General features: G+C 47.8%; 1 protein-coding gene across 1 annotated transcript in view; it reads left to right on the forward strand.

Annotated features, from left to right (window-relative positions):
* Nucleotides 1-274: 274 nt before the first annotated feature.
* Nucleotides 275-23,891, forward strand: part of parp1 (poly (ADP-ribose) polymerase 1) — a 73,831-nt gene continuing 50,214 nt past the window's right edge. Inside the window, exons 1-5 of the mRNA XM_038798892.1 lie at nucleotides 275-468; nucleotides 7,021-7,183; nucleotides 9,663-9,778; nucleotides 11,604-11,818; nucleotides 19,140-19,248. Of these exons, the coding sequence (XP_038654820.1) occupies nucleotides 355-468; nucleotides 7,021-7,183; nucleotides 9,663-9,778; nucleotides 11,604-11,818; nucleotides 19,140-19,248 (717 nt within the window). The 5' untranslated portion in view covers nucleotides 275-354. The remainder of the gene's footprint in view (nucleotides 469-7,020; nucleotides 7,184-9,662; nucleotides 9,779-11,603; nucleotides 11,819-19,139; nucleotides 19,249-23,891) is intronic.

Consider the following 23,891-nt stretch of genomic DNA (forward strand, 5'->3'; position numbering starts at 1 on the left):
CGCTCTATGTCTCGCTCCCCGCGTCCTGTCAATCAATCCAGGCCTTGGAGCCCACGTGCTGTTTGCTCTCCGCCAATCAGGGCCGCTCTCCTCCAATCAGGCCCCCCCCCCTCCCCCACGGACGCGCGCTGCTCCCTCCCGCTCGCGCTGCTGCGCTCCCGCCCCCTCCTGCCCGGCCGCGCGCGCCGCCTCCCTCACGCGCTTCCCTCTCCCGCCCGGCCGCGCGCGCCGCCTCCCTCACGCGCTGCCCTCTCCCGCTCGCGCCCCCTCCTGCCCGGCCGCGCGCGCCGCCTCCCTCACGCGCTGCCCTCTCCCGCTCGAGCTGCCGCCGTTGCTCCTGCCGGATCCTGGGACATGGCTGAGGGGAAGCTCTTCAAAGCCGAGTACGCGAAGAGCGGCCGGGCCTCCTGCAAGAAATGCACGGAGAGCATCGCCAAGGACTCGCTGCGGCTGGCAATTATGGTGCAGGTAAAGTGGGGGGAAAGTTGTCTTGTCTCTGATCAGTGCCTCCCCCTCCCTGCAGAGCAGGCCGGCCTCGTGCTGCACAGTCAGGCCGGCAGAGCTTCATTCCCGCCATGTGCAAACCTGCCTTTTTAAAAAACGTGCATTTTTTTTTGCATTGATGCAGAGACTTTATAATAATGATCGTCGGCTTTGCACCGGCTGCTGTGTTTGCAAATGCCTTTTTGGACTGAGCTGGTCGATGAATCAGTGGAAAGCAGGCCTGGAGTACTCACACACACTAACTAACTTTCATTATGCACCAGTGCCCTCTCCCAAAAAAACACTTCAATGCTGCTCTATAGGTTTGAAACATTTTTAATGATATGGAATATTAATTTAAATGTACAGTTGAATACTTGGGAGTGCAGTCATTGTGGTGTTATCACTGCAGCAGTTGGGGTACCAGCTCTCTCCCCTCCCCATCACCTTATTGCACTAAGCTCCACAATAATAGCAGCTTCAAATTACTCGACCCAGCATTTCCTCCATTTTATTCACCCTGCCTCCTTCTATGTTGTTTTGCATAATGTATTAACAAGGTTGCACCTTTGAAATGCAGAGTCTCGGGAGCATGTCATTGTTTACTAACAGGGGGGAGGGGAGATGTGCAAAATGATGCAAAGGCCACTTCTGAAATCAAAACAAAGTGCTGGAAATACTAACTGTGTGCAGAGAAACGGAGCGAATCAAAATTGGGAAAAAGGTAGAGATGGGTTGGAAGGAGGTGAAAGGGATAGATGGAAATAAAATATAAGGGAAGGTCTGTTGGGGGGGGAGGGGGGTGAAGTCTGTAGACATTAATTGACGAGTTGGGGCAGAGCCAAAGGGTGAGGAAATGGGACAAGTAAAGAAACAAAAGGTGCTGCCCATGAAAAGAAGAGGAAACCAGAATCTCTCAATCTTTGCCATGCAGGAGGCCATTCGGCCCATTGAGTACCATGGCTCTCTGAAAGATCTGTCTATCTAGTTCCACTTCTCTGCAGGATCCCTGTAACCTTGCGTATTCTTTTCAGATATCAATCCAATTTCCTTTTGAATACCTCGCTCTAAGATGCCTCCACCACCCTGTCAGGAAGTTCGTTCGTTTCATCGTCCCAGATTTCAACCATCCATTGGGTTTTTAAAAAACTTTCCTCCCGTCACTTTTTCTACTTTCGCCAAATCTTGATGTTGTTCTCACTATTTACCCTCAGGATCTTGAATACCTCAATCAAGTCCCCTCTCAACCTTTCCTCCAAGGAAAACAGTTCCAACCTATTTTCATTGTTTACAGTTCTTTATCCCTGGAATCATTCTTGTGAATCTCCTCTGTGCTCTTTCCAATGCCTTCACATCCTCCCTCAAGTATGGCGCCCACAGACCTGGATGTAGTACTTCAGATTTGTGTCCGATACGGTCAAAGATTACAGTCTGAAATTGTTGAACTCCTTGTTGAGTACGGAAGGCTCCAAAGTGTCTGAACAATAGATGAGTTGCTATTCCTCAAACTTGCCATGCGCTTCACAGGAACAGTGCGACAGAACGGGGACAGAAGGTCGGTGTGTGAGCAAGGTGGAGAATTTAACTGACGGGTCACTACAAGCTCGGGGCCGTGCTTGCAGATTGAATGGGGTGCTCTGCAAAGCTGTGTTTGATCTCCCCAATGTAGAGGAGACCACATTGTGAGTAGCAAATACAGCATATACTAAATTGAAAGTACATGTAAATGGCTGCCTCAGCTGGGCCGGAGTGTTTGGGGCCTTGGACAGTGAGGAGAATGGAGATAAAAGGACAGTTGTTGCATCTGCTGCGCTTCCATGGGAAGAAGCAGTGGGCAGAGTGTTGTGAGAATGAGGATTGGATTAGGGAGTCGCAGAGGGAATGGTCTTTTTGGAATGCTGGAAGGGAGGGGGGGTGATGTTGTGTTTGGCATCATAAAGTGGTGCCCAAAATGGAGGAGAATGATCAGTTGAATATAGAGGCTGATAGGGTGGAAGGTGAGGAGAATGGGAACCTTATCGCAGTTCTGGGCGGGAGGTGAAGTGGTGAGAGCAGAAGTGGGGGAAAGAACATAAGAACTAGGAGCAGGATTAGGCCATCTGGCCCTTCAAGCCTGCTCTGCCATTCAGTGAGATCATGGCTGATCTTTAAGTAGGTGGGACAAGCTTCAGGACCCTGTCAACCACAGAAGGGGGGGGGGGGGATTTATCGGTTGAAGAAGGAGGAAGACATACCAGGGGCACTGGTATGAACGGTTGCATCATTGGAACAGATGTGACAGAAATGGAGATACTGAGAAAATGCAATGGAGTCCTTATAGGAAGCAGGGTGGGAGCAAATGCAATCGAGGTTGCTGTGGAAGTTCGGTCTATAATGATTATTAGCAGACAGTCCATCCCAGAAATAGAGAAGGAAAGGGAAGTGTCGGAGATGGACCAGTTGACGGCAAGGGAATGGTGGAAACTGGACGCATGTCAATGAGGTTTTCCAATTCAGGAAAAGAGCAGATAACAGCAGTGATACAGAAATCAATGTACAGGAAAAAGAAGCTTGCCCCAGAAGGAATCATACAAAAAAGTAGGGTACGGTTAGGACCCATGTGGGTGCTCCTAGCATCACCTCTTTATTTGCAAAGTGATCCGTTTTGGTAGGAAGAATGAGTAGGGGCAATAAAAAACCTAATGGGTGCAAGTCTAAATTGGATGTTGTATCTGAGAGACTGGGGGAGTGCAAACCATCGAAGGTGGCAAGATAGGTTGAGAAAGTGCTACCATGGGCAGCACGGTAGCATGGTGGTTAGCATAAATGCTTCACAGCTCCAGGGTCCCAGGTTCGATTCCCGGCTGGGTCACTGTCTGTGCGGAGTCTGCATGTCCTCCCCGTGTGTGCGTGGGTTTCCTCCGGGTTCTCCGGTTTCCTCCCACAGTCCAAAGATGTGCAGGTTAGGTGGATTGTCCATGCTAAATTGCCCCTTAGTGTCCTAAAAAATAAGGTTAATGGGGGGGGTGTAACTGGTATGGGGTGGATACGTTGGCTTGAGTAGGGTGATCATTGCTCGGCACAACATCGAGGGCCGAAGGGCCTGTTCTGTGCTGTACTGTTCTATGTTCTAAAGTGGTTAAAAAGCATGTTGCATTTCTAAATAGAGGCATAAAACACAAGTGCAGGGAAATTATGATGAAATCCAGCAGGGCTGGCAGCGTCTGTGGAGAGCGAAGGAGCTAATGCTTTGAGCTTAATATGATTTTTAGAATCATAGAATCCCTATAGTGCAGAAGGAGGCTATTTGGCCCATCGAGTCTGCTCCCACCCCCTGAAAGAGCACCCTAACTAGGCTCCATTGGTTCAGCCTCAACTGAAATATTATGTCTTAATCATTGGCACCACACTTTCGAAAGAAGGCCAAAGCTTTACAGAGACTTGCAGATTGAGTGGGGTGCTCTGCAAAGCTGTGTTTGATCTTCCCAATGTAGAGGAGACCACATTGTGAGTAGCAAATACAGCATATACTAAATTGAAAGTATTTAATTTAGGAAAGATTCACGCGAATGGCTCCAAGGCTGGAGAATTTCAGTTTGAGGATAGATTGGAGAACCTGGGCTTGTCCTTGGAGAAGGGAGGGTTGAGAAGGGATTTCATAGAACTCTTCAAAATCATGAGTGTCTGGGTGGAATAGAGAGGGCAGGTTTAGATGGGGGGAAATGTTCCCGTGGGCAGAAAGATCGAGAACCAGAGGACACTGATACAAAATGAATGGCAACGTTATGCAGAGTGCGGCTAGAATGTGGCGGTGTGGTGGCGGAAGATTCAATCATGGCTTTCAAAAGGAATTGAATAAATACCTGAAGAGGGAGAACATTGCAGGGTCCTGAGGGAAAGGCATGTAGAGAGCTAAGGCATTGTAATGTGGGTTAGCCGTCCCTCAGTTTGGTGAGTTTTGTGCTGATTGAGGTGAGTAATGCCAGTCCTGTGGAATGCAATACCTTGCAGCTTTTGGCACTTGGTGCCAGTCAAGATTGTACGATCCTTGGTACGGCATACAACAGCCTTGCTCTGTCATTTTGCAGTGTAGAGTTGTCTCTATGAATAACTCTAGAGGTGTAAGCTCCAGGCCGCAAGCTGCTGGTGGCAGAAGAGCTTACGGAGAATTTTCAGCACAGAAACTGGCTTTTCGGCCCACCTGGTCCATGCCATGCTCCACACAAGTCTTCGCCCATCCCTCTAACCCCATGAGCAAATCTGTCTGGTTCCTTCTCTCCCTCCTGCTTACCTAGCTTCCCCTCCAATATATGCGATCCATTCCCTTCATCTACTCTCCCTGGTGACGGGTTTCCAATTTTAACTACCCAAGCGGATAGAACTTTCTCGATTTCCTACTCAATTTATTCATTTCTGTCTTTATATTTATGACCCTTGGTTTAGGATTCCCCGACGAACAGCAAATAGGAGCAGGAGTAGGCCATTCGGCCCCTCGTGCCTGCTTCACCAATCAATATAATCATAGCAAATCCTCTATCTCCACCCCATATATATTTTAAGAGTCTGGAAGTCCATCTCCTTAAGGATATTCAGTGACTTGGCCTCCACGGCCCTCAGTGGTAGAGAAGGCTACCCTTCCAGCCCTCTTGTGAACGTATTTATCCTGGACTCCGTCCTAAATGGCCTGACCCGTATCCTCAGATTGTGACCACTTGGTCTAGATGACCCCCCCCCCCTTTGGTTTGTTAGCAATATCACAGTGATGACCATCCTTGTGAACGAGGAAGGCCATTGAGCCCATCTTTTTGCTCCTTCCTGCAGAAATACCCTGCAGTCCCACTCATCCCTTCCACTGCAGCATCCAACTGTTTCTGAAATGGTTCCAACAGCTGTCTGCAGGAACTCATTCCCATTCGTTGCCCGCTCTTTTTGTGAGGGGAGGGGGGGCATTTTTTCACCTGCATGGGCCCCACCCCGAGCTGTGAAATCCGCTTCATAAACCCTGCTATCGCCCTCCCTTTCTCAAGCCACTGCTTAAACCTGCCTGTTCGACCGAACTTTGGGCCTCTGTCCTAACAGCCCCTCATGTGGCTCGGTGTTTTGTTTGATCGTCTCTGTCAAGCCCCTTGGGAATCTATCACTGCAATAAAGGTGCTATATAATTACATGTTGTTGTTGTTGACGGCGAGTGCAAGGTTTACCGGAGGCCTCGCCGCACTCTTGCAGGAAAGCAGCGCCGACCAATTTGTGCACAGCAAGATCCCGCAAAGAACAGTGAGTTAATGGTCGGCTAATCCCTCTTTCCTTCAGGATGTTGACACTGTGGGGTGGGGAGATTCCCCTGCTCTACCCAGTAGAGTACAGACTCGCACCCTGATGGGAAAGAGGGCCTGACATTTACACGGCAACAGAGAATACCTTTTCATCTTGCTCGGGTTTGTGAGGCAGCAGAATTAGTGAGTGGAGCAGAGACAGTTGATGTTAGATGCGACATTGGGCCAAAAAACCAGTATCCTCCCAGAAAAAAAAATCTCGCAGCAAGGAATTGTTTGTAGTTTGGTTCTATTGCAGCCATTTCGGATAAAGAAGCAAGGCTATAAATATTGATCAGTTTATTGAAGAAATGCCGACGGAGCTCTTTATTCTGGATGTAACAAGATGGTGAGATGTACAAGGGCGGTTACTGAGCTCCTTTTAATATTTCAAGCCTCGACCTAGATTATGTGCCAGAGTGACTTTGAGGCGAACATGTTATCAGCCAAGCTAAACTGGGACACCGTGAACGATCAGATTGCAGTCCACCTACATAACACAGTCGGTCCAAGTAGTTGTTTCCCATCACAAATCTAAAACAAAGAGAAAAAGTGCAAATCTTCACCTGCTGGAGATCGAGGTTCCGTGGGTAGCAGTATGGCTTCTATGCTCGAAGGCTGTGGGATTAAACCTCACCGCAAGGCTGGAACACATAATTCAGGCTGATACTTCCAATGCAGTACTGAAGGAATGCCGCACTATTGTGAAGTGCTGTCTTGCGAATGAGCCGTTTAACCTAAGCTCCCACCTGTCCACTTTGAAGCGGGGAGCTTTTGCTGTCTTTCCCGGCCGATAATTATCTATCAAGTCAACATCACTCAAACATTTATCTGGTTGTTATCACTTAACTGTGTCTGTAGGTTTGCTGCAGGTTGGCCGCCACGTTTGCTACTATACAACACTGGCGACATTTCAAGATGTGCAAAATTCTGACGTCACTAAACGTTGCTATTTTCTTTCTTTCCTTCCTCCTTTTTCGATGCTCCAGGCTATCTAGCCAATCGATCAGCTCAGCTCGGTTAATAAAACAATTCGGACTTGCACGCCATTATTGGGGAAGGGCTGTAACACTGAGCGCCAGCATCCTTCAGTCGCCGATGTTGCCCCCAGTGTGACTGTTGTGTGAATTGTGTGCCCTTACAGTCGCCAATGTTGCCCCCAGTGTGACTTGTGTGAATTGTGTGTCCTTGCAGTCGCCGATGTTGCCCCCAGTGTGACTGTTGTGTGAATTGTGTGCCCTTGCAGTCGCCGATGTTTGACGGGAAGGTGCCCCACTGGCACCACTATGCTTGTTTCTGGAAGCGAGCACGGGTGGTGTCGCCCGCGGATGTGGACGGGTTGTCGGACCTTCGGTGGGAAGACCAGGAGAAGATCAAAAAGGCCATTGAAACCGGAGGGGCAGGCGGAGGTACGATATATTCTGACTTTTTAATATTTTTACTGTTGACATCCTAGAAACTCTCCCACAACCTCTTTATCCTCCCTTCCTCCACTGTCACTTAGCTGAAGCTTAAAGACCCATCTTATTCTACCTCTCAAACCTCTTCTACTTGGCTTTCAAAATTAAACTAAAACAAAACAGAGAAACCAAATTAGAATGAGAAAAGGGACTGTCCTTCTCCCAGTTATCTCTTTCCCTTCCCCTGCGTTTCCTCTCTTCCCCCGTGCATTTGCAACTCAGTCCAGGCACCTTGAAGAGCAATAAACAACTTTATTCAAAATGGTTGTTATTTTTTAATTAGGTTGATAAAGTGACTTTTCATGTAGACTTACAAAAAATGTCAAGGTGGTGGATCATTCGGACTCAAGTGGCTTTAAAACCAGTGAAACAATGCACCCTGTTTTCATGTTTAAAAAGCTGAGTGTAGTAGTGGTTTATGGGCAGCACGGTAGCATTGTGGATAGCACAAATGCTTCACAGCTCCAGGGTCCCAGGTTCGATTCCGGCTTGGGTCACTGTCTGTGCGGAGTCTGCACATCTTCCCCGTGTGTGCGTGGGTTTCCTCCGGGTGCTCCGGTTTCCTTCCACAGTCCAAAGATGTGCAGGTTAGGTGGATTGGCCATGATAAATTGACCCTAGTGTCCAAAATTGCCCTTAGTGTTGGGTGGGGTTACTGGGTTATGGGGATAGGGTGGAGGTGTTGATCTTGGGTAGGGTGCTCTTTCCAAGAGCCGGTGCAGACTTGATGGGCCGAATGGCCTCCTTCTGCACTGTAAATTCCATGACATGACATGATCGGTTAGATGATTTGGTAATTTGACAATTTGTGTCATTTGATTATTGCCTTAAATGTCACTGACATCTTGAAGTTTGCCACTCCAGATTTGGCAGACAAAGGATGTCTGATTATAGAATTTTAGAATTTACAGTGCTGAAGGAGGCCATTCGGCCCATCGAGTCTGCACCGCCCCTTAGAAAGAGAACCCTACTCAAGCCCCACGCCTCCACCGTATCCCCGTAACCCCACTTAACCTTTCTGGACTCTAAGGGTAATTTATCATAGCCAATCCACTTAACCTGCACATCTTTGGACTGTGGGAAGAAACCGGAGCACCCGAAGGAAACCCACGCAGACACGGGAAGAGCGTGCAGATAGTGACCCAAGCCGGGAATCAAACCTGGGACCCTGGAGCTGTGAAGCAACTGTGCTAACCACTGTGCTACCGTGCTGCCCTATATTGAGGTGCTTAATGTACTTCGTTCAAAGCTGAATAAAACAAAGTTTCTTGCAATGTTTCAGTTGTACAATCTTGACTATGTTTTTCCAAAGTAAACATACTGATTTAAAAAAAAAAAAGAATACATTGGAACCTGATTCTGCCATCCCAGCTCACCACCCAGATGGGTGTTCTTGGGCAAAAACCCACCTGAACATCCACACTCGTGATGCCAGTCCTTCCTGCCTCGTGTAAACCAGCCTCGGGCATGAGGAAGATGGGAGCATGTTTGTAGTTTTACATTGTGATTGTCTTCCCTCCCTGCCTAAGCTGTGCCTGAGACCCTGGACGACCTGGCATCATGGTTCTATCTACCATAATATTTCCTGTTTGCCGGGTGCTCTATTTGACATAGAATCCCTACAGTGCAGAAGGGGGCCATTCGGCCCATCGAGTCTGCATCAAACCTCTGACACGGCAGCTAACCTAGGCTCATTCCCCCCCATCCCTGTAACCCCACCTAGCCTGCACATCTTTGGACTGTGGGAGGAAACCAGAGGAACCTATGCAGACTTGGGGAGAAGTGCAAACTCCACACACACACACACACACACACACACACACACACACACACACACAAGGCTGCAATTATACCCAGGTTCCTGGTGCTGTGAGGCAGCAGTGCTAACCACTGTGCCACCCAATGAATGTCATTGTCCTGGAGTTTAGGGAAGGGTTAAACTCTTAACACTCAGACCTGTTGGCCTCAGCAGTTTGAGATATCCACAAATTGCGGAGAGCATACTTCATTTATGCCCCTACCATCTAATCACAGAATGATAAAGCACAAGAAGGGAGGCTATTTGGCCCATTATGGCACCTATCCTATTAAATCCCACGCCTTTTTCACTACATCTCTAATGTTTTCTCCTTTGGGTATAGTCTTTTCAGAAATCATTGTAATTTGGGACACTATCAAATCTCCCCTTCATCGTCTTTAACAAACAAACTTGTATTTACTGCCTAAAGGGAGTCAATTCCAGCTACACCAGTCTCTTCAGCAGATAAGAAGTTTGAAACCATGAGGCATAAATTATGGCTGTTTTGTGATGCCTGTATGGCCAAAACATTGACTCATTTGACCACCGGTGGGTTCCCTATTAAATATGTAGGTATCGGGTTTCTATGCTGCGTTGCCTGGTCAAATGTGTTATTTTTTTTAAACACAGGAAAAGGTGGCGAGCAGGGAGACGGAAAAGGGGAGAAGACGCTGAATGACTTTGTAGTAGAATACGCCAAATCGAACAGGAGTGTATGTAAAGGCTGCAGTAAAAAAATAGAAAAGGTGAGTAGATGTTGAAGTCACTTCGATGTGGAGATGCCGGCGTTGGACTGGGGTGAGCACAGTAAGAAGTCTTACAACACCAGGTTAAAGTCCAACAGGTTTGTTTCAAACACGAGCTTTCGGAGCACTGAGGAAGGAGCAGTGCTCCGAAAGCTCGTGTTTGAAACAAACCTGTTAGACTTTAACCTGGTGTTGTAAGACTTCTTACTGAAGTCACTTCTGACATTGAAGAGTGAGAATACTGCAGTCTGGGAGTTGGGGCCTGGTTAGAATAACAGTCTGGGAGTTGGGGCCTGGTTAGAATAACAGTCTGAGAGTTGGGGCCTGGTTAGAATAACAGACTGGGAGTTGGGGCCTGGTTAGGATAACACAGACTGGGAGTTGGGGCCTGGTTAGAATAACACAGACTGGGAGTTGGGGCCTGGTTAGAATAACACAGACTGGGAGTTGGGGCCTGGTTAGGATAACACAGACTGGGAGTTGGGGCCTGGTTAGAATAACACAGACTGGGAGTTGGGGCCTGGTTAGGATAACACAGACTGGGAGTTGGGGCCTGGTTAGAATAACACAGGTCTGGGAGTTGGGGCCTGGTTAAAATAAGAGACTGGGAGTTGGGGCCTGGTTAGGATAACACAGACTGGGAGTTGGGGCCTGGTTAGAATAACACAGGTCTGGGAGTTGGGGCCTGGTTAGAATAACACAGGTCTGGGAGTTGGGGCCTGGTTAGAATAACACAGTCTGGGAGTTGGGGCCTGGTTAAAATAAGAGACTGGGAGTTGGGGCCTGGTTAGAATAACACAGACTGGGAGTTAGGGCCTCATTTTGCATTATGTACTTTTAAAAATTGCATTGGTAATGCAGGAGGAAGGTAATTCACTTTTATTTAGTTGTCAGTGATAGTACTCTCTTCCCTCTGAATCAGTGGATTATAGTCCCATTCTAGAGAGTTGAGCCTATAATCCATGCTGACACTCTAGTGCAATACTGAGGGTGTACAGCACTGTCAGAGGTGTTACCTTCTGGTTGAGGTGTTACGCTGGGGATTTCTTGGTGGTTGGTGCCAGAGTAGTCTTCTCTGTTAACAGGAACAACCATTCCCAGCCTACCCAGCCCCATTTCCTCCATTATTCCTCATGGAAAGAAGCTCCATGGGAGTCTTGTGAGGGTAGAATTGAGTTTGGCTTCCTTCAGAGTTTCCTCCCACAGCACGAGGCTCAGTACGACACGTGGCAACGCATGTTGTGGGTGTGTTGAGGAGCCTCTGGCGAAAGGACTAATGTTTTGCTGCTGGAGGTTTAGGCATTTACTGTCCTTTTTTCTTACATTCAATCTTGGGATATGGGTGACGCTGGCAAGGCCGACTCTTGTTCCTCAGCCTTAGTTGTCTTTGAGAAGGTGGTGGCGAGTGCTTCCTTGAACCGCTGCAGTCCATGTGGTGTCGGTGCATCCTCCGTGCTGTTAGGGAGGGAGTTCAACTAATTAGCCCGAGCGCCAGCGAAGGAACAGCCGATAAATTTCCAGGTCAGGGTGGTGAGTGATTTGGAAGGGAACCTCCAGGTGGCGATGTTTCCATGTGTCTGCTGCCCTTATCCTTTCAACTGGTTGGAAGGTGCCGCTGAAGGATCCTCGATAAGTTGCTGCAGTAGAAATTGAAGATGGTACACCCTGCTGTCACTGTGCATCGGGGATGGAGGGCGTGAATGGTTAAAGTGGTTAAGCAGGAAGTATAGCTAAGCAGTCCAGCCATCCTTCCTCCCTCCCTCACATCGCCACCTCTCCCACGTTTCACCGCTTAAAAAAAATCCTTTGCATTTCTACCACACAGGATACCGTCCGTATCTCCAAGAAAATGATCAACCCTGAGAAGCCGCAGCTGGGGATGATCGATCACTGGTACCATCCTGACTGCTTTGTGGCTAGTAAAGCAGAACTTGGCTTTCTGCCCACCTACAGCGCTACCCAACTGAAGGGCTTCAATGTCTTGAGTGCAGAAGACAAGGGAGAACTGAAGAAGCAGCTTCCAGCTGTCAAGAGCGAAGGGTATTTATCTAGTCATGAATATACAAATGCCTGTGAACTTTGTTATACTTTGCACTCAAATACGAACAATAAATCTCCGGTATCCATTATTCTATATATAAACCATCTGAACCCCTCGATTAGATTCCAGTCTGTCATCACTCCCAGGTATCCATTATTCTATGTACAAACCATCTGAACCCCTCGATTAGATTCCAGTCTATAATCACTCCCAGGTATCCATTATTCTATATATAAACCATCTGAACCCCTCGATTAGATTACAGTCTGTAATCACTCCCAGATATCCATTATTCTATATATAAACCATCTGAACCCTGGATTAGATTACAGTCTGTAATCACTCCCAGGTATCCTTTATTCTATATATAAACCATCTGAACCCCTCGATTAGATTCCAGTCTGTAAGCATTCCATCTTGCTCTACTCCCTTTTATCCAAGATTCTCCAATTTCCTTTTTTAAATTAGACCAGACACCAGAGAGCAGACAGCGATTTCCACATCCTCTTTTGTGCAAATGTTTTTCATTCTCATTATATTCAGTGAGAGCTGATGAATTTTCATCTGAAAGATGTTTGAAAGACTGTCCCAGTGTGTTTGCAGATAACTTTTGTGTGGTGCAATGGTTTTTAACTCGTGTATCATTTGACCCAGAAATTCCAAGTCACAGGTACCACCTGCATTTATACAGTGCTTTTAGTGAAACATCCCACGGTGCTTACAGCAGTAATTATCACACTGTATTGAGACTGAGGCACCTGAGACAATAGGTGAGGTGATCGAAAGCTCGGTCAAAGAGGTTGGGTTATAAGAAGTGGCTGAAAGGAGGAGAGAGAATCTAAGAAATAGGAGCCGGGATAGACCTTACAAAGGCTCAAGGAGCTTGAGAGGCAGAGGAGTGTAGGGATGTTGACGTTGTGAGGGAAAGGGACTAATGGCTGTGATTCCTCAGACACTGGAACAGGAATAGTTCCCGGGATGAGGAATTACAGGGATCGACTGGAGACGCTGGAATTGTTCCTCCTTAGAGTAGAGAAGGCTTAGAAGAGACTTAATGGGGATGTTTAAGACCATAGAGTTTGGACGGATTAAATAAAGGGAAACTCCTCCTAGTACTGTACCTACACCACGTGGACTGCATCGGTTCACCACCATCCTGACGACAGTTATTGATGGACAACAAATGTTGGCCTGGCCAGCAACATCCACATCCCGCAGAATCAATTTTAAATGCTGCTTCTGGTGGTTGAAAAGTCGAAAACTAGGAGGCGCTGATTTATTACGATTGACCAAAAGACCATCAGGGCATGAGGAAAAGCGTTTATGCCGCGAGTGGTTCGGATCTGGAATGTACTGCCTGAGGGTGAGGTGGAGGCAGTTTCAACAAAATTACACGGATGCGGGGAAAGTACCAGGAATTGTGACCAACTGGATTTCTCTTCAAAAGAGCTGGCACAGACTCAATGGCCCGAATAGCTTCCTGGGCTGTGCTGTTCCTGGAGTCGACAGCCCCTCAAGCCCATTCTATCATTGAATCCTTGCTCCTTAAATGATGCTCACTTTGTAAATATCTAGCATTTACCATCTTTTTAAACTTACAATTAACCTTCAACCTCCACAGCAGTTTGTGGGAGTGAGTTCCAATGCCCTCTGTATGAAGGAATGACTCCTGACGTCACCCCAGAACGGCCTAGCTCGGGTTTTAAGATTGTGCTCCCCCCATTTCTCTCTCCCCGCCGGAGGAAATATTTTCCAGCTGTATCAGTGCTGTGATCATCTTTTAAAGAACTCGATTCGCTGGCCACTCAGTTACAAAGGAGGGAAAACGTAGACTCTAGAGAGGGGATAATAAGCTTTCCTCGGACAGATAGAGGGGGTAATGGGGGGGCAGCTCTGGTTTCGGGTCAGAGAGCAGACAAAATGCCCTCAGCCCCCGGATCCCTGATTTCTGCCTGGAGTTCTGCTGGGAAAAGCAGCTGGACGTTAATTGAAGACTGGTTTGGACAGGGAAGTGGTGCTGCTGCCCCTTGTGGTTGTCTAGTCTCTTGATCATTGCCCGCTGGCAGAGTACTGAGGCACTGCTCTCTCTGCTGCATTGAAGCCTGTGGTGTGTCCATTAAGAGAGGGAGATGGGGATAACTCTGGTCTTCAGGCTCTTGGCTGCGAAACCTGGAGCACCGGCACCTCGGGAGGTGGGGGAGGGGTGTTCATTCTACCCTAGTGATGGGCCCCACTTCTGAAGGGCGACATAGGAATATGGCCTTGAAGGCTCGCCTGAAGGCCTTCATTTTGAATGCGTAGAGAATTGGATTGACGGCGGAATTTGCGTGTGAGAGGATTATGGCGGCCAGCAGGAGCGGCAGCGGGACAGGGCACTGCGGGCAGAGCAGGAGGATGCAGTTGATCACGTGAAGGGGAAGCCAACAGATGGCAAAGAGGGCGAGCACCAGGAAGAGCGAGCGGGCCGTCTTCATCTCCTGCTTGGCTCCTGCAGCCTGCGCCCCATCCCGTCGCCCCGCACCCACTCTGCTAGCTACCAGCCGATGAACCTCGGCCAAGATGCGGGCGTAGATGGCGAACATGGCAGCTAGAGGTCCCAGTACACAGCCAAAGAAGTTAAAGTAGACCATGTAGGTCATGTCCATCACTGTCACAAAGAAGCAATGCCCGTCTACCGGCGGGGGTTGATGCCAGCCCATCAGGGGCACCAACCCAATGAGGAGAGATAGGAGCCAAGTGATGGCAATGGTTGCGCTGGCGTTTCTGGGCGTCACGATGGACTGGTAGCGCAGGGGACGGAAGATGGCCACGTAGCGTTCGATGGCCACAGCCAGCAGGCTGAAAATGGAGCTTTGGGTCAACATGATGAGGACAGAGAGCATCAGCACACAGAGGTGGAAGTTGTGCCTTGGGATCCCCAAGTCCGTCAGTATGGCGCAGGGCACCGCCAGGGCACCCACGCAGATGTCGGCCACGGCCAGCGAGACCAGGAAGTAGTTGGTGACGGTGCGCAGCCGATGATCCCGGAGCACGGCAACGCATACCAGCGCGTTGCCCACAGTGGATGCTGCTGCAATTACCAGCTCCGCCAGCACGTATGGGAGATTGAGCGTCACAGCAGATAAATTGGTATGTGTAGCGTTTGTCTGTCCGGCGGCCGTGCTCATCGATGACTCCATTTTGTGTGTTTGTTGAAGGTGTTCTGATTTGTCGGGAGCTTTCAGCTGGCTTTCGATCCGTCTGCCCTCCTCGCTTATTTGCAGTCTGTTTTCCGCTTCAGAGCAAACTGGTCTTTGTCTTCCCTGTGTTTGTCGAGTTGTCTTCACCTTAAATCTGATACAGAATGATTGGTACTGTTAACTAGTCTGGTACTGCTCCTAACTATCTGGTACTGCTCCTAACTATCTGGTACTGCTCCTAACTATCTGGTACTGCTCCTAACTATCTGGTACTGCTCCTAACTATCTGGTACTGCTCCTAACTATCTGGTACTGCTCCTAACTATCTGGTACTGCTCCTAACTATCTGGTACTGCTCCTAACTATCTGGTACTGCTCCTAACTATCTGGTACTGCTCTTAACTATCTGGTACTGCTCCTAACTATCTGGTACTGCTCCTAACTATCTGGTACTGCTCCTAACTATCTGGTACTGTTGCTATCTGGTACCGTTCTTCACTAAATGGTACAGTTTTAAAGGGGTGCACAAACGCACATTTTTGAAGTTGGCAGGACAGTAGAACAATAGGGCACAGAATCCCTATAATGCAGAAGGAGGCCATTCAGTCCATCGAGTCTGCACCCACTCTCTGAAAGTGCACCCTACCTAGCGCCACTCCCCCACCCTAACCCCATAACCCCACCTAACCGTTGGACTGTGGGAGGAACCGGAGCACCCGGAGGAAACCCACTGAGACAATGGGAGAACGTGCAGGCTCCGCACAGACAGTGACCCAACCTGGAATTGACCTGCCTGAGGTTTTGCAGAGGTACAGGGCACAAAAGCAAGGAAAGAAGGAAGATCTTGTTTCGCAGCTTAACATCAGTGGTGGAAAAAATTATGGAATCCTTTTCTAAAGATGGGAACAGATGGGAAAATGATGGAATCTACCTGGAGTTTTAAAAGGTCTTTGATCAGGTATCCCACAGTAGACCAGTGAATAAGTTCAGAGAATGTGGAGTCAGGGGACAAGTGGCAGTTCAGCGAAGGTTCACTGAATTGGTCCCTGGTGTGAGGGGGTTTTCCTACGATGCCAGTTTGGGTAAAGTCGATTTATATTCTCTGGAGTTTAGAAAAATGGGAGGATCTGATCAAAACCATCAAGATTGTGAAGAAGCTGATAGTGTGGATGCTGGCTGAGTGATTGTTTCTGTTGGTCACAGAATCTGAAACACGGGAGCTCCGGATCAAGGGTCGGTCATTTAGTAGATGTGATGAGAAATTACTTCGCTCGTGAATGTTTGGAATTCTCTATCCAGAGGGTTGTGGATGCCATATTGTTGAATATATTTAAGGCCGGGGTAGACAGATTTTCAGAGCCCCGGAATTAAGGAATATGAGAAGCGGGCGGTAGAGTGGGATTGAAGCCCAAGATCCGTCTTAGTCGTATTGAATGGGTCTTCTATTCCTACATCTTGTGCTCTGGCATTTAATGGGGAACTAGTCACTCATATGAGTCGGAAGGAATTGGAGGGTTACAGTGATGGATTTAGATAAGAAAAGATGGGAGGAGGCTCGAGCAAAGCCCAGATACTGGCATTGACTGGGTGGGCTGAATGGCTGGTGTCTGCCTTATATTCTAATGTAATCCGATTTAACTCCTTTCACAATCTGCCATGCATCCTAATGTAATCCTATGTAACTCCTTTCACAATCTCTGCCATGTATTCTAATGTAATCCTATGTAACTCCTTTCACAATCTCTGCCGTATATTCTAATGTAATCCTACATAACACCTTTCACAATCTCTGCTGTATATCCTAATGTAATCCTACATAACTCCTTTCACAATCTCTGCCATATATCCTAATGTAATCCTACATAACTCCTTTCACAATCTCTGCCATGTATTCTAATGTAATCCTGTGTTACGCCTTTCACAATCTCTGCCAAATATTCTAATGTAACCCTACATAACTCCTTTCACAATCTGCCATGTATCCTAATGTAATCCTATATAACTCCTTTCACAATCTCTGCCATATATCCTAATGTAATCCCATATAACTCCTTTCACAATCTCTGCCATATATCCTAATGTAATACTATATAACGCCTTTCACAATCTGTGCCATATATCCTAATGTAATCCTATATAACTCCTTTCACAATCTCTGCCGTATATTCTAATGTAATCCTATATAACTCCTTTCACAATCTCTGCCATATATCCTAATGTAATCCTATATAACGCCTTTCACAATCTGTGCCATATATCCTAATGTAATCCTATATAACTCCTTTCACAATCTGCCATGTATCCTAATGTAATCCTACATAACTCCTTTCACAATCTGTGCCAAATATTCTAATGTAACCCTACATAACTCCTTTCACAATCTCTGCCATGTATCCTAATGTAATCCTATATAACTCCTTTCACAATCTCTGCCGTATATTCTAATGTAATCCTATATAACTCCTTTCACAATCTCTGCCATATATCCTAATGTAATCCTGTGTTACGCCTTTCACAATCTCTGCCATATATCCTAATGTAATCCTATATAACTCCTTTCACAATCTCTGCCAAATATTCTAATGTAATCCTATATAACTCCTTTCACAATCTCTGCTGTATATCCTAATGTAATCCTATATAACTCCTTTCACAATCTCTGCCGAATATTCTAATGTAATCCTACATAACTCCTTTCACAATCTCTGCCATATATCCTAATGTAATCCTATATAACTCCTTTCACAATCTCTGCCGTATATCCTAATGTAATCCTATATAACTCCTTTCACAATCTCTGCCGTATATCCTAATGTAATCCTATATAACTCCTTTCACAATCTCTGCCGTATATCCTAATGTAATCCTATATAACTCCTTTCACAATCTCTGCTGTATATCCTAATGTAATCCTACATAACTCCTTTCACAATCTCTGCCATATATCCTAATGTAATCCTACATAACTCCTTTCACAATCTGCCATGTATCCTAATGTAATCCTATATAACTCCTTTCACAATGTCTGCCATATATCCTAATGTAATCCTCTGTTACGCCTTTCACAATCTGCCATATATCCTAATGTAATCCTACATAACTCCTTTCACAATCTCTGCCATGTATCCTAATGTAATCCTATATAACTCCTTTCACAATCTGCCATGTATCCTAATGTAATCCTATATAACTCCTTTCACAATCTCTGCCATATATCCTAATGTAATCCTACATAACTCATTTCACAATCTCTGCCATGTATCCTAATGTAATCCTATATAACTCCTTTCACAATCTCTGCCATATATCCTAATGTAATCCTATATAACTCCTTTCACAATCTCTGCTGTATATCCTAATGTAATCCTATATAACTCCTTTCACAATCTCTGCCATGTATCCTAATGTAATCCTATATAACTCCATTCACAATCTCTGCCATATATCCTAATGTAATCCTACATAACTCATTTCACAATCTCTGCCGTATATCCTAATGTAATCCTATATAACTCCTTTCACAATCTCTGCCGAATATTCTAATGTAATCTTATATAACTCCTTTCACAATCTGCCGTATATCCTAATGTAATCCTATATAACTCCTTTCACAATCTCTGCCGTATATTCTAATGTAATCCCATATAACTCCTCTCCCAATATGTGCCATACATTCTAATAGAATCCTACATAACTCCTTTCACAATTTTCCGTATATCCTAATGGAATCCTATATAACTCCTCTCCTAATATGTGTCGTATATCCTAATGGAATCTTATATAACTCCTCTCCCAATATGTGTCGTATATCCTAATGTAATCCTATAGAACCCCTCTCACTATGTGCTGTATAGCCTAATGGAATCCTATATAACTTTTCACAATCTCTGCTATATATCCTAATGTAATCTTATATAACTCACTGTGTGCTGTATATTCTAATTGAATCCTGTATAACTCTTTTTACAATCTAAGCCGTATATCCTAACGTAATCTTATATAATCCCTTTCACGACATGTGACGATTATCCTAATGGAATCCTATATTACTCCTTTCACAATCTCTGCCGTATATCCTAATGGAATCCTGTGTACCCCTTTTCACAATCTAATAATAACAATAATCTTTTATTGTCACAAGTATGAAGTTACTGGACGGGATCAGGATGTCTGAAAGCACGTTACAATCGATGTTGAGCCTCAACTGGAGTACTGAGTCCAGTTCTGGACATCGTGCTCCAAGAAGGATGTGAAGGAGTTTAGGAGAGTGCAGAAAAGATTCCGGGTGAGCAACTTCGGTTATGAGGCTGGATTGGAGGAAACTAGTTGTTCACCACCTGAGAAGGGAAGCTTTTAGAGGAAATTTGATCAGAGGTGTTCACAATCATGAGTGGTTTTGATGGAGCAATTGAGGAGAAAATGCTTCCACTGACAGCGCACAGATTTGAGGATCCAGGGTGAGGTGAGAACTTTTTTCTGTCGTAAGTTCTGTTCTAGAATGCCCTGCCTGGAAGGGAGGAGAACTTTCAAAAAGGAATTAAATAACTATCGCAGGACTGTAGGGAAACATACATCGAAAATAATGGCAGGAGGAGGCTATTCGGCCCTTTGAGCGTGCTCCGTCATTCATTATGATAGTGGCTGATCACCAAATTCAATACTGTGATCCTGCCCCCATCCCCCCAGTACCTCTCGATCACTTTTACCCCAAGAGTTAAATCTAATTCCTTCTTGAAATTACACAACGTTTTGGCATCAACTACTTAGACCGGTTCACCCCTCTCTGGGTGAAGAAAGCTTCACCTCAGTCCTAAAACGTTTACATCCTTATCCTCAAACCTAGTTCTGGGCTCCCCCGCCATCAGGAACATTCTTTCTTAATCTACCCTGCCTAATCATGTTAGAATTTTGTAGGTTTCTATGCGATCCCCCCTCACTTCTAAACTCCAACAAATATAACCCTAACCGACTGAGTCTCTTCTCATATGTCAGTCCCGCCATACCAGGAATCAGCCACGTAAATCTCCGCTGCACCCCCTCCATAGCAAGAACATCCTTCCTCAGATAAGGACTGCACAGTAGGATGAAGGAGCTGCCTTCCGAAAGCTAGTGATTCGAAACAAACCTGTCTAACTTTAACCTGGTGTTGTAAGACTTCTTAATGTGCCCACCCCAAACCAATGCTGCCATCTCCACACCGAAACTGCACACAATACTGCAGGTGTGGAGATGGCAGCATTGGTTTGGGGTGGGCACAGTAAGAAGTCTTACAGGCCTCACCAATGCCCTATATAATTGCAGTAAAGCATCTCTATTCCTACACTCAAATCCTCTCGCTATGAAGGCTAACAGACCATTTACCTTCTTTACTGCCTGCTGTACCTGCGTGCTTACTTTCAGTGACTGATGCACGAGGACACCAAGGTCTCGCTGAGTATCCACCTCTCTCAATTTACACCCATTCAAATAATCTGCCCTCCTATTTCTGCTACCAAAGTGGATAACCTCGTATCTATCCACATTATACTGCACCTGCCATGCATGTACCCACTCCCACAGCCCGTCCAAATCCCACTGAAGCATCTCTGCATCCTCCTCACAGCTCACCTTCCCATCTGCAAATTTGGAGATGATACATTTAGTTCCCTAAATCCAAATCATTCATATATAATGTGAACAGTTGGAGTCCGAGCACAGATCCCTGCAGTACCCCACTAGTCACTGCCTGCGTATCCGAAAACAACCCATTTATTGCAACTTTTTTGCTTCCTGGCTGCTAACCATCTTTCTATCCATCTCAAGACACTACCCAGAATCCCATGCACTTTAACTTTACATAGTAATCTGCTATGTGAGACCTTGTTGAAAGCCTTCTGAAAGTCTAAATAAACCTCATCCACTGGTTCTCCCTGGTCAACTCTACTAGTTACACCTTCAAAGAATTCCAGTAGATTTGTCAAGAATGAAGGCGGGAAAGAGGGTTTTATTTTCAGAGCTGGACCACACATGATGGGATGAATGGCCTGTGCTGTATTATTCTGTATTGCTCCTCTACCTTCAGGCACCATGCCCTGAGGACATTGGAGATCGTGGACTTCCATGATCATGCTTGGCCTCCTTCAGGAGACTCTCCTGCACTTCCCAGCTGCCGTTAAGCAGATCGGAAGGACTTGGAGGTCGGTAGCTGACCTGCCATAGTAGGAACACACCTTCCATAATCATCAAGTGCTGAAGTGGACTTGAACCTGGAGCTTCTGACCCAGAGGTAGGGATGCTACCTCTGCACCACAGGACCTCCCTTCATTCTGTAATAGTAACAGTGAAACCTGCAGCAGCAAACCTTCAAAAGGACACATTGTTTTAGCGTTAAATGACTTGGCTCTCTGGATCTCAGTTTAAGCACAGTGTGTCTGTTATGACACAGTGGGTAACACGCTCGCCTCCTGAGCCAGCAGGACAGGAGCTCAAGTCCCACTTCAAAGTTGATCACCAGTGTCTAGGCTGTTCAGTAGTACTGAGGGAGTTCTGCACTGTCGGAGCTGCTGTTTATCAGAGGTGATGTTAGACTGAGATCTGCCCCTGAGGGTGCAAGTAAAGGATCTTTTCTCCCCCCCCCACCACCACCACCACCACCACCACCACCCCAAACCCTTGCAAGTTGGCGAGGGCATTCTCTGAGATATTCATCCAGTGCATCATTAAAGTAGATGATGTAATTGTTGATGTTTATGGCATCTTACTGTGTATACGTTAGCTATTTCTCTATATTGCAACAATGATGCCTACACTTCAACGTGCCTAACTGGCTGTGAAGGGCTTTAGGATGTCCCTGTGTCAGGCAGAGTACAGTGGAAATGCTGGTCTTTTCAGACAGTTCACAAAATACTGGCAGCTCAGCCGGTCTGGCAGTGTTTATGGAGCCAAAAGGAGAGAGAGAGCCAGTATTAATGTTTCATTCCAATGACCCTTCATCAGAACTGGGAGGGAGCACAGGATAAACAGTTTTTAACCCATCGCAGTGCCGCGAGTAAAATTGGGCACCCTGCTTAAAATGTGTTCTTGCAGCCTGTTCTAATGAGGGGTTATAGGTCTGAGATGTGCTCTCTCTCTCTCCCTCCTGTTCTCTCTCTCTCTCTCTCTCTCTCTCTCTCTCTCTCACTCACTCCTGCTCTCTCTCTCTCTCTCTCTCTCCTGCCCTCACTCCTCTCTCCAGCTCACACTCTCTCTCCTCTCTTTCTCAATCCTGTTCTCTCTCCAGCTCTCCCCCCCCTCTCCTGCTCTCTCTCTCTCTTGCTCTCTCCTGCTCTATCTCCCCCTCTCTCTCCTGCTCCCCCTCTCCTGCTCCCCCCCTCTCCTGCTCCCCCTCTCTCCTGCTCCCCCTCTCTCCTGCTCCCCCTCTCTCTCCTGCTCCCCCTCTCTCTCCTGCTCCCCCTCTCCCTCCTGCTCCCCCTCTCCCTCCTGCTCCCCTCTCCCTCCTGCTCCCCCTCTCTCTCCTGCTCCCCCTCTCTCTCCTGCTCCCCCTCTCTCTCCTGCTCCCCCTCTCTCTCCTGCTCCCCCTCTCTCTCCTGCTCCCCCTCTCTCTCCTGCTCCCCCTCTCTCTCCTGCTCCCCCTCTCTCTCCTGCTCCCCCTCTCTCTCCTGCTCCCCCTCTCTCTCCTGCTCCCCCTCTCTCTCCTGCTCCCCCTCTCTCTCCTGCTCCCCCCTTCTCTCATGCTCCCCCCTCGCTCTCCTGCTCCCCCTCTCTCTCCTGCTCCCCCTCTCTCTCCTGCTCCCTCTCTCTCCTGCTCCCTCTCTCTCCTGCTCCCCTCTCTCTCCTGCTCCCCCTCTCTCTCCTGCTCCCCCTCTCTCTCCTGCTCCCCCTCTCTCTCCTGCTCCCCCTCTCTCTCCTGCTCCCCCTCTCTCTCCTGCTCCCCCTCTCTCTCCTGCCCCTTCTCTCTCTCCTGTCTCTCTCTCTCTCTCTCTCCTGCTCTCACTTTCAATCCTGTTCTCTCTCCTGCTCCCCCTCTCTCCTGCTCCCCCTCTCTCTCCAGCTCCTCCCCTCTCTCTCCTGCCCCCCCCCTCTCTCTCCTGCTCCCCCCTCTCTCCTGCTACCTCTCTCACTCTCTCTCTGCTCCCCTCTCGTCTCTCTCTCATCCTCCTCTCTCCTCTCTCTCTCCATCTCCTCTCTCTCTCTCTCTCCTCCCTCTCTCTCTCTCTCCTGCTCCCCCCCTCTCTCTCTCCTGCTCTCCCCTCCTCTCTCTCTCTCTCTCCTGCTCCCCCTCTCTCTCCTGCTCCCCCTCTCTCTCCTGCTCCCCTCTCTCTCCTGCTCCCCCTCTCTCCTGCTCCCCCTCTCTCTCCTGCTCCCCCCTCTCTCTCCTGCTCCCCCTCGCTCTCTCCTCCCCCTCGCTCTCCTCCTCCCCCTCGCTCTCCTCCTCCCCCTCGCTCTCCTCTCCCCCTCTCTCTCCTGCTCCCCCTCTCTCTCTCTCCCCCTTTCTCTCCTGCTCCCCCCTCTCTCTCTCTCTCTCTCCTGCTCCCCCTCTCTCTCCTGCTCCCCCTCTCTCTCCTGCTCCCCCTCTCTCTCCTGCTCCCCCTCTCTCTCCTGCTCCCCCTCTCTCTCCTGCTCCCCCTCTCTCTCCTCCTCCCCCTCTCTCTCCGCCTCCCCCTCTCTCTCCGCCTCCCCCTCTCTCTCCTGCTCCCCCTCTCTCTCCTGCTCCCCCTCTCTCTCCTGCTCCCCCTCTCTCTCTCCTGCTCCCCCCTCTCTCCTGCTCCACTCTCTCTCTCCTGCCCCCTCTCTCTCTCCTGTCTCTCTCTCTCTCTCCTGCTCTCACTTTCAATCCTGTTCTCTCTCCTGCTCCCCCTCTCTCCTGCTCCCCCTCTCTCTCCTGCTCCCCCTCTCTCTCCTGCTCCCCCCTCTC

This window comes from Scyliorhinus canicula, chromosome 6, assembly GCF_902713615.1.
Source record: "Scyliorhinus canicula chromosome 6, sScyCan1.1, whole genome shotgun sequence".
Taxonomy (NCBI): Eukaryota; Metazoa; Chordata; class Chondrichthyes; order Carcharhiniformes; family Scyliorhinidae; genus Scyliorhinus; species Scyliorhinus canicula.